Genomic DNA, 16,821 nt, shown 5'->3' on the forward strand with positions numbered 1-16,821 from the left:
TTTGTTGTGAAGTTCAAAAAATGTGTTGTGGACTACAAAACTTCACCCGACTCTTCATCATCATGGGGCTGAGTAGATAATAGCTGAGTTTTCATTTTTGGGTGAACTTATCCTTTAAGTGATTTTCCTGGGATGTTTGTTTACGCACTATTAAGTCGACAGAGTAATACATGTTGTCTGGCTTCAGTCTCCTCTACTCTCGCTGTGGTTGTCTTCCAAAAAGTTCTTTCTTTTTCTGACTAAATCCTCATGTGCTGCATCATATGAGGGGAAATCACAAGACTGGTGCTGTCGTTTAATTTAAGATATATAGATCATAGGGGCGTATTTTACAAACTGGATTCTTTTAGTACGTGTCCACAAGATCCATCGTTTCTACGCTTCCCAGTCCAATCAGTCAGTCAATTGGGCAAATATCTTTATCTAGGAAGATACATTTTTTTGCTTTAAGCAAGGTTTCTTTGCTCAACGTCACCGTCTGAAGTCAACCTGAAGACAGAAGTCAAGTATAAATTGAGAACATTTTCATAAACGAGGTCCCTGGTCTCATACACTCAGACTCTTCCTGGTCCTCCGTCATTAGGGATGCTGCTGCCTCATTCAGACAACAGGAAGAAGTTCTTACATCATCTTTTCCATGAAGGCTGTCAGGTCCAGAAATAGACCATCACTGATGATCTCAGCCTGTCTGGATGCTATTTTAGCACCAGGACAGTGTGATGTTTGTAGTGCTGATACAAATCTAGGCTCAAATGACCAGACCTCATAAGTTAGAATCAACAATGCACCATGTTTAATCAATTTAATATTTCCTTTTTTAAAAAGATGTACATGGGGGACAAATGGATTCATCTTCTATAATATTGAACAACATACAGTACATGTCATGTTATAATTAGCATGTGAAAAACAAAACAACAATGACCGGTTCTGTCCCTCGTATTTACTCAGATAAAACAGGCTCACTACTCAGTGTGAGCCTTTATTATAGGCACAGGTAGATACAGAGAAAAAAAAATGCCTTTCAGATGCTGAAACAGGAAATACCTCTGGAAGTTACTCTCTGAAATATCTTCTGAAACGGTATGTGCAATTGAAAATGTTACAAATGGTATTTCCAACTATTCAGTCCTGAAAAACTACTGGGATGAGTTAGCTGTACACCCTGACGAAATACAACTCAACTGACTTTTTAAATTAAATATTCTTAATGTGTCTATGCTCCACATGGATGGGTGAGCAGAGCTTTTGAGTTTTTGAGACCCTGCATATGATTTAATAACCCCAAATGTTGGTGAAGTGCCCCCAAAAGTTATTTGTTAAGACTAAAAATTTGGTAAGGTGTTTCCACAACGCAGATGTTTGTTAAATGCCACCGAAATGGGATGTTTTTAAAATCCCCAAATTCTTAACAGCATATTGAGATTCAAATACTTTGCATGGCGACCCTTTAGAAATTGTTGCAGCACGTGACGGAATCCTTAAATCCGCCAAATGTGCTATAATTTGGGACTTTAGAGGCACTATTAGCTGCATTGAGCAAGTCAGGGAGTGTAAATTAAAAGCTTAAATTACGGTAAAGAGGAATCCCTGGTGGGTGAGGGGCCCTACACAGCTGCAGTCATACACTTCAGACCGGCTCTGCAGGTTGATATTACTACAAAAGGCTCAAATTGATTTCTACATAATTAAAAGCATACTTGTTAAAATGATAACTCAGAAACAATGACAACAACAGTGAACTAATAGCACCAATCCAAACCAAAGCACCACAAGAAAAACAACAACATTGCAGCTAATCCCCATAAAGACAAACTGTAGCTTCCTCTTTACAGTGAAATTATGTGACATTGAGTGTTGACACAGAGCTGCTTTCAGCGGTGATCAGTGTGAGCGTTTCTGATGAGTCCGACCACAGCAGAGTTCAGAGCACAGTGGACGTCACAGTGATGACTGGTCTCTGAGCCAGCGGTTCTAAACGTGTCTCTAAAGGACGGAGAAAGAGCTGAAACTGCTTTTTTAAAGAAGAGGCCGGGAAAATCTTCATTGAAATCATTACAACAGATTCAGGTCAGGTGACATCACTTAAAAGGAAGAAAAGCTGAAAAGGGTTCACAAAGGAAGCTTATATTAGTCATTTAGATTCTGTCCTGATTTCTGGGTTCTTGTTTCTGAGAATTCAGCAGCTGGCTATACACTGAGTGATTCATTAAAGCAGCTATAATCAATATTATTATAAAAACACTGAATAATATAAATGAGAATGTAACAATATGAAAGTCACGTGAAGTGAAGAGCAGAATGAATCAGATCATTATTTATCTGTCTGGCTGTAACTTTACTGTTTTAGTTTACTCTCAACACGCTCATAATTATCAATTAATAACTATTTTGTCCGCAGCAGACAGCTGTTACCACTTAAAAAGCAATACCACTAGCTGGTGACCATGGTGAAGCATTTAGCAGCTAAAGAGCCACATATTTCCCTCAGGAGATGGTGGGGACCAAAACAGGGCAATAAGCGCAGGTGGCCACAAACTTGACTCCAAATGAATGATAATGTTGCTCTTTAACTGCTTGATGTGTAAATAAGCAGCTGATCTCTAACTTAAAAGGTGATGATATGTCAGTGTTGTGTTCTTAGCTTGTTTCCACCGACCAAAAGTGGCCAAAAAATAATTGTCATGCTGGAACCTATGGAAGCTTTAACTTATCATTCTGTGTGTAATGTGTAATGGCTGTAGAAAAATGACAACATCTGCGTATAGATTGGTTCTGTATAAACCTCGCTTTTACTATAAAAATGAATGATGAATTACAGCACAAAGGTAGCGAGTCCACCTTTGCACAATTGAAACACTCTCTCGGTCACTATCCCCAGGTAACGGTGGAACAACTGGATAACTGTGGGAAGAACCACAGCTGATGGAGGAGGCAAAGAAGGAAAAGAGGGAGAGTGATATAAACCTAGATGAAACAAGAGTAAACATTGATATGTTTCCTTTTACCACTCGGACTTGAGACAGTTCAAAACTGGCATTTTTTCTACTAGGTCAAGGAACCTGAAATAGAAGGAAGGGTCATTACGTCACTGAATCTCACCTTGGTGCCAGACTGTGGTGACACCTGTATTGAAGTCAATGGGAGACGCATGGAGAAAACACACTAAAATCCGACATCTACTGTACATCGCATGGCTTCTGATAAAGACATTTCTCCAGAAAATGAAAGAACACACTTCAGAGAGGAGGTTAACCACATGATTCTTTTCCCACCAGCAATATTGGTCAGACCGGCCCCGTCTAGGTCACGATATTATCAGCCCTGTCTATCATTTGGACAAATAAATCAGTGGTTGACCTCTTCCCTGAAGTGTGTTCTTTCATTTTCTGGAGAAATTTCTTCATCATGCGGTGGAGATATGTCGGGTTTTAGTGTGTTTCTCCGTGCATCTCGCATAGACTTAAATACAGCTGGCACCACACTCTGGCACCACGTTGAGATTCTGTGACGTAATGGCGCTTCCTTCTTTTATCGGTTGCTTGTACTGAAGTAATGAAACCTGACTTATCAATACAACAGGGTGTTTTACTAGTGCCTTTTCATAGCACTGAGATGAGGGTTTCTAGGTGAGATTGGGATTCTTACGGTTGTTTTTTTGGGACAGCTCATGGTAGCCATGTTGCTAACACTGTCTTTGTGACAACAGTAACACCACTTGAGAGAGGAAAAGTAGAAAGTTGTCTGTTTCCGCTTCAAATAAATTCAGGTTTATAAAAGTCTGCGGCAGAAATCTTTTCACAGCGGCCTGAATGATGGCTTCAGATGGCCATAAATACATCAGATCTGTGGCACAAAGAGATCAGATATTTTATGAGTGTGTAAATCCATCCTCAGATTAGCACTCCTGCTATAAAAAGCTCTTTGAAACCAGTGCGGTCAGAGGTCTTCACTCCTCCTCACTGGGCTGGTGCCTGCTGGCAGAGCTGACTCACTGTGTCTCACTGTGCTCTGAATTTCCACTCACAGTAAAAGTTACAAGCACTTTTGAATGAGTGGTAACATGTGGCAAAATAAACCAGAAAAAGAAATTAACAGCGCGGCCCTGTGCCGAGGGGTTTTCAGATAATGACGCTGAGCCGAGCTGTTAAAGTTCCTTTTTGAAGACTTTATGAACGAGCTGCCACAGTCTGCAGCCACAACACAAAATAACATCCTATCATCTGAAAATGTCCTGCTGAGTCAGCACTGGCTGTGCTCACAGTACTCAGGCAGTGTGTCCTATGCAGCATTGAGCACTGTTTTACTGTAGAGTTGATAACATTTAGGCAGACTTACTAACCAAAATGGCAAGACGATGACATTTATAGCTTCCACAGAGACATCAAGTCAGATCACATCAAGACAAACATAAAATAAACAAAGTCCTCGGACTGCTGACACTTTGTGCAAATCAAACTCTGCTCATACTTCAGCTGAACGACAGTGAGGACTCGATGAATACGTAGATACGGAACAAAGCAATGGCATAAAACAATGTGGTCAAGTAACAACTATTAGATAACATAGAAATCTCTCATTTTATAGCATAACATATTCCTTTTCATGGGCAAAGATATCTGGAAAATCATTTTCTTTACAAAGTGGATTTTTTAAATTCATAACTAAACAAATGTCACCTGTTAACATACAGGTGTAAGAGAGTACTGCGACCAGCCCTGCGGCCAAAGTGAAATATAGTAGCACCAAAATATTACAACAGAGGGATCGATTAGAAAGAGCAAGAGAGAGGGTTCATCCTAGAAGACGATGGAGGGAAGTTACTCTCTCCCTCTCTCTGTTTCTCCAGCTTTCAGCAGCCCTCCCTCCAGTGGAATGTATAAGTCAGCTCGGCCCGGAGAGGCGTCTAGTTTGGGCTGGATTCTGGCTGGAAAAAGGTCCCCCTCAACGGTTAACAGGACCAGGTGTCAGTCCGACAGCGTCCCAGTTAGATTTCACACTCCTCTGACAGAGGGAGTGTGAGGGCTGCTGTTTAAAGGCTCAGTGGGAGGGTTTTCAGGCTTACTGTGAGTGTGTACAGGACCCAAAGATGGGCGCTGTGAGTTTCATGGTGTCCAGGTCAGTGTCCCTGGCAGGTCTTGCAGCACATTTGCCTGAAATATGGCCGGCTGCAGAACTTGAACCTGAGCACCAGGGGGCAGTAGGCCACAGTGTTCACATCTTTACACTCTGCAGGGAAGACAAACAAGAAAGAGCTTAACTACACCCTGAAGAACATACATTGTACATGTTTTTTAAGAATGTCAGTGTTAGATAGCCATTTGAGAGGTTTTTAAACAGTTTTTTCTTTACTGAACCTCTGTGTTCCCAACTAAAGAGCACCTTTGTCACACCTAAGCACTCCAGACTAATGAGGATTTCAATCAAAATACAAAGAATTCAAGGAAATTTAAATTAAAGTAATTTAAACTAAATTAAGTACTTGATTCTTGACAAAATCAGAGTTTAAAATGTTCAAACACATGAATGTGTATATAAAGATTTAAGATTTTGGTTTATTACAACCGTAAACAATGAAAAAAGTCTAACTACAGGATGCATCACTAAAATAAAATCAGCGTGATGTTGCGCTAACATCAAAAATCACTTTCAGGTAAGAAGCTGGCAGATTTGCATTGCAAACATATGAGAAATTGGTCGCTGTCATTTTCAGTGGTGACTAACATTTAAATATAAATAGTTGACACAGTGGTATGTTAGCGGATTTTACAATCAAATTGCTAATTGGAGCATAAAACTTTACATTTTTTTCAACATCTATGAAGAAAATCTTTCTGTATTGTTCTTCCTATGAAACATTAGATGTTGCAGTGAACTTTGACCTCTGACCTTCAGGGTTGTCTGTACTGATGGGCAGACTGAGGTCACATTTGCTCTTGCACTGCTGCATGGCTGCTGGCCGCTGATGTTCCAGACACTCATTGGACGGCTGGCCGGTGTGGGTCAGACACTGCACCGAACGCTTCTCCTGACCCAGACCACACCTGGCAGAACACTAAGACACAAACACACAGAACATATTTGAACTTGGGATTTCATTGTAGTAAAAACAGACACTAAGGCCCAATCCCAATACACCCCATGCCCACCCTCTTAATCCCTCCATTTTGTGCGATAATGCCTAGGAATAGGGTTTCTTGATTCTTGTTAGGATACAGGGGCATGGCGAAGGTCTAGGACTAGGTCTATCTAATATCACCGGGCTGGTGGTTCTGGACCATCATTTCAACTTAAGAGAAATAGTGACTGAAACCACATCTGGAACAAGTCATTGTGGTTGAGTGGGCCAGGTATAGGACTCTTAATCAGGAAGCTGGGGATCAAATCCTACTTGGAGCATATAGTATATATTTTTACACAAAGTTGATGTATTATTTTCTGTGTCTTTACAGTTTTCTGTTGCTGTTTGGTTGGGTTTAGGGAGCTAAAAGTACTTGGTCAGGCTTAGGATAACATGGTTCGGGTTAAAATCTGCCCTTTCACAACATTAAACACTTGTTTGAAAGGATAACGACTCCCATGTGCGTATTTTTCTGATATTGTTCCCTGAGTCGCAGAGCTGAGACATTACAAAAAAACATGATTGGTCAGCTGCAGCGATGGTCCTTGAACAACATTAATTATGATGTTCTGGAACAACACCAACATGGCGATATCAGATGTGTGTAAGGGCTACATAGCCCTCCAGATGGAGGTTTTCAGAGGCACACTTCAAACCGAGTTATGAGAACTCTCATACAGCCTTAGCTGTATCCAACCATAAACCAAGAGACTTTCTTACCTCTCCCCAGGGACCAGTCACCCACTGAGAGGGAGGGCAGCGCTGCAGGTTACAGCGCACCCTGGAGGTGGGTCGGCCATGTTTGGGGCACTTGGACTCTGGCAGTGTGTCACCGCTCTCCCCGCTCTTGCACAAGACCACACGGTGCCTGTAGCCAGGACCACAGCTGGGTGTGCACTGCAGACAGAGCAGGAGATGAAGAAAGAGGGAGAAAAGAGGGAAAATATCAGGCGGGAGGGCAGAGAGATGGAGTGGATGGGAGGGTGCAGCACGGGGTCACTGCGGTCATAAGCATGCAAAAAGAAATCTGCTTAATCCTCTCAGCAGAGGGCAGCAGCTGTATGAGAAGTGAGGGGCCTGCTTAGTTCCTGTAAATCAGCTGGACATGATTTCTCTTCAGCGTGTGCCATCGCTACTTCACACAGGACGCCAGAGAAAAGTTGAACACTGCAGAACTTCTGACACCATTTAATTTGGTTTCAGGTCATCTTGAACTGTGAGAACAGAGTTTAGCTCCAGGAACACAGTGGGATATGAGAAGATGGACTGAAAACAAGAAAAAGTCGACAAGACATGTCTCAAAAGAGAAGCTGACATGTCTGCACAGCTACAAAGACAAAAGACACATAAAACTCCCACGGACTCCTCAGACTAACCGTCAGAATTAAAAATAGGTCAGAGAAGTCCCACAAGACAAGTGTAACAATATGTATCCATGACTGCAACAGCATGTTCAGCGTGATGTATTTGTCTGCTCCGTGCCTCTGTTGTGTATTTCATGGTTTAGGTGCTCTTACTTTCTCCTGGCAGATGTTTGGGTTTCTTAGGTTCAAATGGAAAACAAACTATTGCTTCACCCGAGAGGAATTCTGCACAAAACTCAAGTATTGGTAGAAATTCAGCCATGAGTTGCAGGAGCGCATGCAGACCACATGCATGACTGGAGACGTATGCTTACCTCTGACCAGTCCAGGGCCAGCCATTCAGGGGGGCAGCTGTGGTTGCTGCAGGGCTCAGTGAGAGAGGGGCGTACGGGGGTGCACGCTGAGTCATCGAGGACCTTCTCCTCTGTCCCAGAAATCCTCCTTTTACACAACACCTCCCGCGTCCGCAGGCCGCCGTTACAGCTGCGGCTGCAGTCCGACCAACCTCCTGTCCACCAGCTAGAGGCAAAGAAGAGCCCGTCGTTTACTAGTTTAAACAGAATAATATAGTGTGGACAGACTATCCTGTACAAACCAGAGTGACTGGCAGGAATAGTTAGGAATGTATCACACACAAAACACACAAAATTAGCTAACGTAGTGCAAATACAAACACAGCATTACACTTAAAATACACACACAAGTGCATATGTGCAAAAAAGTAAACACACACACACACACACACACACATACAACAAGAAGAGTACAAAATCATGAAGAAACACATTTGTATTCCACATGCAGACAGTCTTATCTAGTCACCTTGGTGAGCACGGCTCAGTATTGCAGGATCTTCTCTTCTCTTTGGGTTTGTTCTTCTTGTCACAGAAGTGGTGGTAGACGACTGAATGGTCTGTCTGCTTCCTGCACACCACCTGCTGGATCTGCACACCTGACCACAGGTGAGACAACACGAGACAAACGTACAATAAGGGCCCATGAATATATTTTGTTTACTCTTTGGGTGTGTTCAGAATTGCATACTTTTTTACTTTTAGTACGCACTGCAACAGCCCTTACAAAGTACATACTGTTGCCTGCAGTGTGCCTACAATTGGGACATACTACTTCGTCATGACAGTGCGTGTTGAGCTTCGACCCTCTTGCTCCTATATCCGTCTCAGCGTTAGCGCAAAATTGCTGGAGTACAAACAACGTAGTACTTACATTTAAGTTTGCTTTAATCTGTCAGTGAGCTGTCAAATATTTGTGCTCTCTAGGCATTTCACAAACTACGTATTGTGACATACTAAACCTTTTTCTAGCATACTAAATAGTATGGTAGTATGGGTATTTGAACGCAGGGCATAAAGTATGTTAGCTGTTTTGAACTGGGCCACAATAATGAGATTAATTACGTTGGTAAGTTTCTCATAACTCAACACGTGTGTCTTATTCTACTCTGGTGACAGTTTAAAATATTTTTTGCAGTTTAATGGCAGAAAAAATATCAAGAACAAAGTGTACACCAAGTTTAAAAAAATTGCCACAACCTCACTACATGTTCACCCGCTCAGTTCACCTCCTCTCCACATTACCTCGAGCGAAATAATTTATTAGTTAGAGGGGAAAATTGGCTCTTATCAGGTGAAGCAGCATGGATCATTAACCCCGGAAGAAAAGACAAATTGGCTATGGCAAACAAAATTCACCGACAAACACCTTCAAAGGTCACTAATGAACGCGTGATGTCTCATTTGTTTAATCCATACTGTAAAAAAAGTTTAAAAATTGACATCTTGTGCCCGAGCAGGGTTTATTTACCGGGCGTTTTCTGGGCTGGGCTGGCTTCAAGGAGTCTTCTGCAATACGTTCATTTCCCAAAACGTTGAACTAATCATTTAACCACATTTTAATGAAGCAAATCTAACCCAAAATAACTGACTCCATACAGATGTTTTAACAGTTTAATCCTTTATGCCACATCTGCCTCATGTAAGTAGATAAATCACACTACAGGGACAAAAATCTGTTCACAGCTACAAAAAAAAAACAGGCAGAAATCTGTGTGTTCGTTGTGTGTGTGTGTGTGTGTGTGTGTTTGTGTGTGTGTGTGTGTGTGTGTGTGTGTGTGTACCTCCAGCGCAGAGAGCTGAGCAGCGTGACCAGGAGGTGAAGTGCCAGGCGAAGCCAATCAGAGGATCCCTGTTCAGTGGGGGGTTGAAGCGATAGTGGACCCCTGGGTTCTCCTCCCTCACCAGCACCTGAGCACACATACAACCAAACATTTAACAGCAGACAATGATGAAACTGTTTTTGAAGAACTATTTCGAAGTTTCTTTCCATTCTTACCATGACGATCAGGGTCATGTTTGTTGGCCCCAGAGCTTCGAGGGTTTCTGGTCCGTCAGTGGGTCGCCTGTAGTGGAAGGTGGTACCGGCAACTTCAAACCTGCGTGGTGTGTCAATGGTCAGCTTCCCATTGATGAAGTACTGGTCCCCTTTACTCTTCAGCACTGAGACCCAGAGGAGAGGGAGAACAATGTTGAAGGGAGACAGTGAAGTAAAAGGAAGAAAATAAATGCGCTAATTATAAAACATATCCTGGGAACAGACACACACAGAGGACACATGTTGTAGCAGGTAGCTGTTTCCTCTTATAGCAATTCACGGACGTTTAAAGACATTTTCTTGTTGTATTGCTGAGAGTTACAGATGACAACATCAATATTAGCTTTGTCTAAGAGATGGTTCTGTGTAGCATAAACACTGGGGAAACAGTTATCCTGCACCTTAAGTTAAAAACAACGTCCAACAGCTCCACAACTGTTTTAGTTACATGTTGCATTTTGTTAGCTAGGAAGCTAGTTACCAACACACCCAGTTGTCAACTTAGTGTTGTTTAGAGCAATAAAATCTATGCAAAGACAGCAACTTTACTATTAGGACAGAACTTCAGAGGTGCTGTGAGAAACTTGAAGATCCAGCAGCTGTTGTTACTCAAGTATTTAATCAAACAAACAAACAAACAAACAAAAAATAGAAAACGTATTTGTCAAGCTGAGAGCAAGGAAGGTGGAGAAAGTGAACTTCAGGAACAAGTTAGTAGAACAGACAACTCCACAAAGAGCAATGACTGGACTTCAATACGAACTGAACTAACGAGGGGATGAGATGCAGATGAAAAGAGGTGGAGAAGCACAGGTGAGGGGAATGATGCGAAGAAACAAGAGCTTGGAGGAACACTGGGAACATGGCAGGGCAAACAAAGCTGATGCAGGGCAGGTGTTTAAGGTGAAACAGGCCCGGGGGGCACACAGGAAGACAAGAACACAGGAGGGAAGCAGAACAAAAGACAAAACAAAACCCAGAGAACACATGAAACACAAATAAAAGGAGACAGAAATGACAGGACCATGACATAATTAAATTCTTAACTTCTTCTCAATCAAAAAAAAAAAAGTGAAATACCGCCAGCCAGACTAAGAAAAACAAAAGAAAACTAAACTGAAAACATACAATGACCGAAGAAAAGTCAGTCGAGTCATTATATCCTAAGTCAAGTCACAAGTCTTTAACTTCCAAGTCCAAGACGAGTCTTTTATTTTCTGTCAAGTTAAGTTACAAGTCATCAAAACAGTGATTCAAGTCTACATCTCTGGTAGGAACAGCAAACCCTCTACTTGTCTAACTTGTAACTTGAAACTGAAACATATAAATGGCATTCAGCTATCATGATGTGCTTTTACTGCAATAACATGTTGAAAAAAAGTCTGATGTGAAAAAGGCCTGCTCAATGCAGACATTACTGAGGTTCAAACAGGCACATCTCATTGCTGTACAACCTTCTTTACATATGGACAGTTACACTCATCACAGCATTAGCTTGTACGCCATCTTACCAAGGTAGTTGAGGGAGATGTTGAGTTCTTGTATGTGGATGAACACTGATCCTTTGGGAATTCTGACCACCTCTTCGTAACCTGAGACACACAGACCCACACAAAGTCAAGAAATGAAAGCAAGGTGAAGGAGTTTTATTCACTGGGGGTCGGGGGAGCGACGCACGAGTACCGTTTAGCTCTGTGGGACGCAGATGGACTAAGCAGAGGCTTCAGATTCCAGCTGCATTCCTGGGCAGCCGGCCACAGCTGCCCTGATCAGCTCTTTGCTAGAGAGCGAGAACTATGCCAAGAACTCTACTCTCTTCTTCTTCTCTCTACTCACTCCATCTGTTTTGGTCTCTTGTCCTCTTTCTTTTTACGCTCATCTCACCTCCACCCGGCTTGCTCTGCTTTTCTCCAGCCAGCAGGCCGGCCACTGCAGCCCTGTAAATAACTTCAGCCTCCCTCGAGGAAGAAGGAATAAAAAATGGAGGAATGAAACAATTCCTTCCAGCACTTTGACCACAAGAGGAAAGGAGAGGCTTGGCTCGTGACCTCTCGGTGGAGCTCTGACTGACCCTGCTCTGGTTTTCTAGATGGAGGCGTAGAAGATTAGAGGGACTGAGTTCGAGGTTTTTGGCCTCACAGACAGACACAGAGAGAGCAAAAGTGCGAGAAAAGTGTGTACTTCTGTTAACAATCAGGGACCTGTGTGGTAAACAGACAGCAGAGGAGCTGTAAACCCCCGGCCCTTGACACTTCAGTAACCCCTCACCGCCTACCAGAGCCACAGGTTGGACAGATGGAAAGAGACTTAAGGGGACATTATTGCTTCTAGGCTGAGAGGACAGAGCATGGATTAAATAACACAGCAACTCACTTTTCTGGGATGTAAGGATGGGATTAGTCATTCATGTATTTTTTGTTTTATTTTTGTTTTATGAGAGGAGAGGCGTTGGCTAATGGCTTTAGGAGTTCAGAGAAATAAAAAGCTTGCTGTAGACATGAGTGAGCCATTCTTCTGGTAGGTTAAAGGTGCACTATGTAACCTTTTCAGCCCATACTCACCAGAAAAACGACCATAGAGGTTGACTATGAAGCAGCTTATTATCACCCAATTGTTGTGTGTTTTTTTAGGACAATGTTGGTTTGAAGTCCTCACACCACCATAGCTCAAAATACAAGCCTTTGCTTTTGCTCGAATGTTAACAAAAGCTTTGCAGTACATCTACAGCTTACATTAGCTCCCGAAAACTGACATTTGTATCAAGAGGTCCGTTTTTGTTTACCGGCTTGTAGAAAAGTTGTATATTGTACCTTTAAACTGGCAATAGACACGTTTTTTTTCTTGAACTTTCATCAAGAAAAAATATCAGTAATATCGATTGCACAATGTAATGGCTATAGAAAAATGCACTCTCTCAGTCTGGCACCATTTCTCTCTGCTTTCACACTGCTCACTTTGACAATATTTTTCTTCTGTGTCATTGGAGCTGCTATTCTGAAGAAAATGGAAATCGGTTCAGCTGTCTTTTGGACGACGAAGAAGAATAATCTTTATTTATCACATAAAATCATTTAATGTACAATGCAGTGAAACTGGCTCCCAACATTTAGCCCATCCCAGACAAGCAATAGGCAGCCAGCATATGGTCCCAAAGAATAATAATTTCTTTATGGTGGGGTAAACCACAGCACCCGGAGGAAACCCACGAAAGCACGGGGAGACCATCCAAACACAAGAAAAGGCCCTACCCCAGCTGTGATCTGAACCCAGGACGAGTGCTGACCACTGCGCCACCGTGCTGACAGCGGCGCCAACAATAATACCACTTGGAAACACTAGGGGGAAAAGTTGTCTGTTTCCACTTTAAGTATGTAGTTAAAACTCAAATGAACTCTTAACTTTAAGTATTGAGGAAATGTACATTACAGGTATAGCCAAAAGTATGTTGATGCGGCTGTCTGCGTACCTCAAACCCTGACTTCAACCGCCTTTGATACCTTTGGGATGAATTGGAACAACGACTCAGAGCCAGGCCTTTATCACCCAACATCAACGTCTTCAAACTTGCCAAAGCTTTCCCAGAAGCCATTATAGCAGCATACTCATACCCATGGTTTTGGAATGGTGTTCAACAATCACATATGAGTGTCCACAAACTTCTGTGGGTGTAGAGATAAAAACATCTGGGATTTACCAGCCGGAGGAAGCATTTTTGGAGTTTGACCCATACCAGGGAATAAAAGTCACCGGAGCTTTAGTAATAGCACTGACAATTTAACAGAAACCCCTTCACTTTGCCATCGGCCTCACAAACAGATTTCCTAGGCCAACGATAATGTCAGATATTTTGAGGGTAGTTGAGACCTCAGCTGGGGTTGACAGACTGGCCTGGTCACTGTGGTGCAGAGCACGGCTGCCTGTTGAGGGTGCGTCCCCTCTGAGGAATCCTGGAGGGGGGTGAGCGGTGTTGACAGTTGGGTGAGAAACTCTGAAGTTGGTGTTGTGGGGAGAAATGTTACCGAGAATAGATCCATAAAGCGGCCGGACCTCAAGCCACACTGGGTGGACCTCGACTAAATCTGTCTGCCACGTGTTCCTGGGTGGCTGGTGGATAAATATATACATACAGTGTATGGTATGTATATGTGTATATTTATTTATGCTTCCTCATGTGCTAAGACTATTTCAATGAGGTTTTTTTTGTCTTCTTGGAGCTGTTGGCTCGGGAACTTTTGATGTTGTGTATCTGTATGTATTATCGAGCTGACCTGAGTCAATGTATTTTCTCATTTATATATTGTATGAGGTGCAAATCCGTACCTAAAAATCTGTGGGTCAAACAAACTAACTAAACTACTAAACAAACTACAAACCGAACACTGACTCAAGAGGGCCTTTCATGTTTTTCTTGTTTTTAAGTGCCAATGTATAGGGTGAGGTGAGGGGTGTCCAGTTGGAGTCAATCTGCAAACTGACCACTAGACGTCATAAAATCCTACACAATGGACCTTTATTTCAGGAATTCATTTACATAATATAACATAATAATAACAGATCTGTCCCCTGTGGTCAAGAACAGGACAAAATGATGGATGAGACTGGTGACTGTTTCTGTCCGTAATGCCAACTTTAAATCTGGGCTGCATCAACTCTCAATTGCTGTATATACATATCATTTATCTCCATGCATTCATCAGAAACACTCTAAAGTGCTGAAACAAATGATCGTCCTGCAGTGATATGGAGTTTTGTTGGCTTTAAGAAATAAATAACTGTAACTATATGCTGCTGTGAACAGAGTTTGCATGTGAACAGATGATTATACGATACATTTTGAATGTCTGGGATGTCCTAACTTACATTGCAAGGCAGCTTTCCAAGATGCATAAACCATCCAGAGTATCAGAATCTAAATGTTGCATGTGCAGATTTTTGGAACAGAACCATTATGTTGCATAACTTCCCCTGCTAAATGCTTCACGTTAACCTAATCTGATTCTCTGGAGAATGGAGACTGTGCCAAATCCACATTAAGTCACTCTTCCCGCCTGCCAATGAAATCAGGACAGACTAAATGTATATGTGCAGAAACCTCTGAGGCAGCAGCTGAAGAAAATGAAGAGATGATGAGTGCTGTAGTGTTTTAGGTGCGTACCTCCTTCGGGCAGAGAGTCATTGAAGAGCGCCTCCACGGACACACAGCTGGTCCCGTCACCACCGCATAGCCGGCATCGGTCCTCGCGAACGTCCGAGCCGAGGATACGATCGCAGCCTACGTGCTGCGAGAAGGGAGAAGCGAGTGAGCTGCAGGGTCAGGCAGGGTCATGGGTGAAGGGGCACAGTCAGTAAGTCGAGAGGTGTCAGAGGCCGGCTGAGGGATTACCTCTAATGTCTTCCAGGCCACTTTTTCAAAACAGAGAAATATCAGATGGTAAGTCCAGATGTGTTTTCTGATCCTGAGCAGACATAATGCTCTTAGGTTGCTAAACTCATAGCTGTCGACATAAATAAGTCTCATGATGAGCGAAGCAGGTGGTTTCACTCAAATTCTTTTAACAGCGAACCAAACCTAAACACAAGTGTTGAGAATGAATGGCAACTGCGCTCAGTCTCATATATTCACATGACAGTTGCTTATTGTAGAGAGGGATAATGAGGCTTAAGTTTATTATTACTTTTACGGTGATTAGATTACAGTTCAGAACTAGATCCAGAATTGAAACTGTGATTCACCCAATTGTTATCTGGTGGCTTTTTAATGCGAGTAGAGGGGAGTTATTTAAGTTCAAAGTGATGTAGGTCTCTTGTGTGTACATGCAGACAGTGTTTCCCAGAGCTCATTGGGACCAACAGCACAATACAGGAAGCACATAAAACGTTTGCTGTGCTGAAATATCAGGAGAAGTGAAAGATGGCACAACGCAGATTAAAAATCATAAAAAACTTTATGTGACACAAAAGCAGATGTCAAAAACAGAAAGGATAAATCTGTTTTTGTATTTGGTATACAGGAATGGGGAAGACGGCTTCTTCAATAGGGGAAAAGGATGAAAGGATATGGATTTGAAATTACGAACAGGAGAGAGGAAACCCAAGAGCCTATGATATTATATGAAACAAGGGAAATATGTCGGCGAAAACTGTGATTATGGCAGTAAATATGCACCCTGAGATGCTGTGACCATAATTTTGAAAATGACAGACTACCTGCAAGAAAGGCTTACCTAACTACGACTTCCTGCACAACCTCGTCTGAAAAAAAGAAGAGGTTGTAACTGCCTCAACTTGAAAGCCAAACTTTCCTCTGATCTGTCTTCATGGATGAGCAGGTGAAATCCCTGTGAGAGGGCAGCCTTCACCTGCATTTACCTGGTCTATTAATTTCATGGAAGAACAGGTGTTGGTTGGAGTTACTAAGGCTTTTGCGCCTGCTGTCCTCAGTGACCCTCAGGCTGGATTTACTGAGTCGCTATTTGTGACTGTCAGTTTTGCATGGAAAATTCACACCCTTTCTGTTAGAGCCATTTTTGTGTTGACACCTAATTAATGTGATTAATGACTGATGCTGCATTTATGTGATCTTCAGATGGTCCCACTACCAGAGTTTGGAAGTCGTTCTCCCGACTTTGGTCTGTTCATGTTGCATCAAGTCAGCAACACGAACAATGTTTTGCATTTTATTGTTCAGAGCGTTTAAACAGCACATTGACAGCTGTTTCCGGTATTTGAGTGACAAAAAGGAAAGGAAATATGCATGTTGCCATCAACCCAATGTTTACTTTGGTCTGCCATGTACCAAAGTTTGTTGAGTTGTTGACGACACCACCTGAACGCACCATGAGTCTCATTTATCTTCAGCAAACGTGTGCGTGAAACAGGGCGGCGGTACAGTCTCTGACGTCATGTTCGATTGAGAAATGTTTTGTTTTTCTGTTTCAAAGTGAA

At 42.4% G+C, this 16,821-nt stretch overlaps 1 protein-coding gene across 4 annotated transcripts in view; it reads right to left on the bottom strand.

Moving 5' to 3' along the window:
* Window positions 1–778: 778 nt before the first annotated feature.
* The window catches only part of adamts10 (ADAM metallopeptidase with thrombospondin type 1 motif, 10), a 53,710-nt gene continuing 37,667 nt past the window's right edge, over window positions 779–16,821 (bottom strand). For all 4 annotated transcript variants that reach the window (XM_084355613.1, XM_084355614.1, XM_084355615.1 and 1 more), the window contains 9 exons: window positions 15,032–15,155; window positions 11,388–11,468; window positions 9,838–10,001; window positions 9,623–9,749; window positions 8,308–8,437; window positions 7,800–8,004; window positions 6,842–7,018; window positions 5,890–6,055; window positions 779–5,229 (listed from right to left, as the gene is read on the bottom strand). In XM_084355613.1, coding sequence (XP_084211739.1) covers window positions 5,120–5,229; window positions 5,890–6,055; window positions 6,842–7,018; window positions 7,800–8,004; window positions 8,308–8,437; window positions 9,623–9,749; window positions 9,838–10,001; window positions 11,388–11,468; window positions 15,032–15,155 — 1,284 coding nt within the window. In that variant the 3' untranslated portion in view covers window positions 779–5,119. The remainder of the gene's footprint in view (window positions 5,230–5,889; window positions 6,056–6,841; window positions 7,019–7,799; window positions 8,005–8,307; window positions 8,438–9,622; window positions 9,750–9,837; window positions 10,002–11,387; window positions 11,469–15,031; window positions 15,156–16,821) is intronic.

This window comes from Pagrus pagrus (genome assembly GCF_965226575.1).
Source record: "Pagrus pagrus genome assembly, chromosome: 6".
NCBI lineage: Eukaryota > Metazoa > Chordata > Actinopteri > Spariformes > Sparidae > Pagrus > Pagrus pagrus.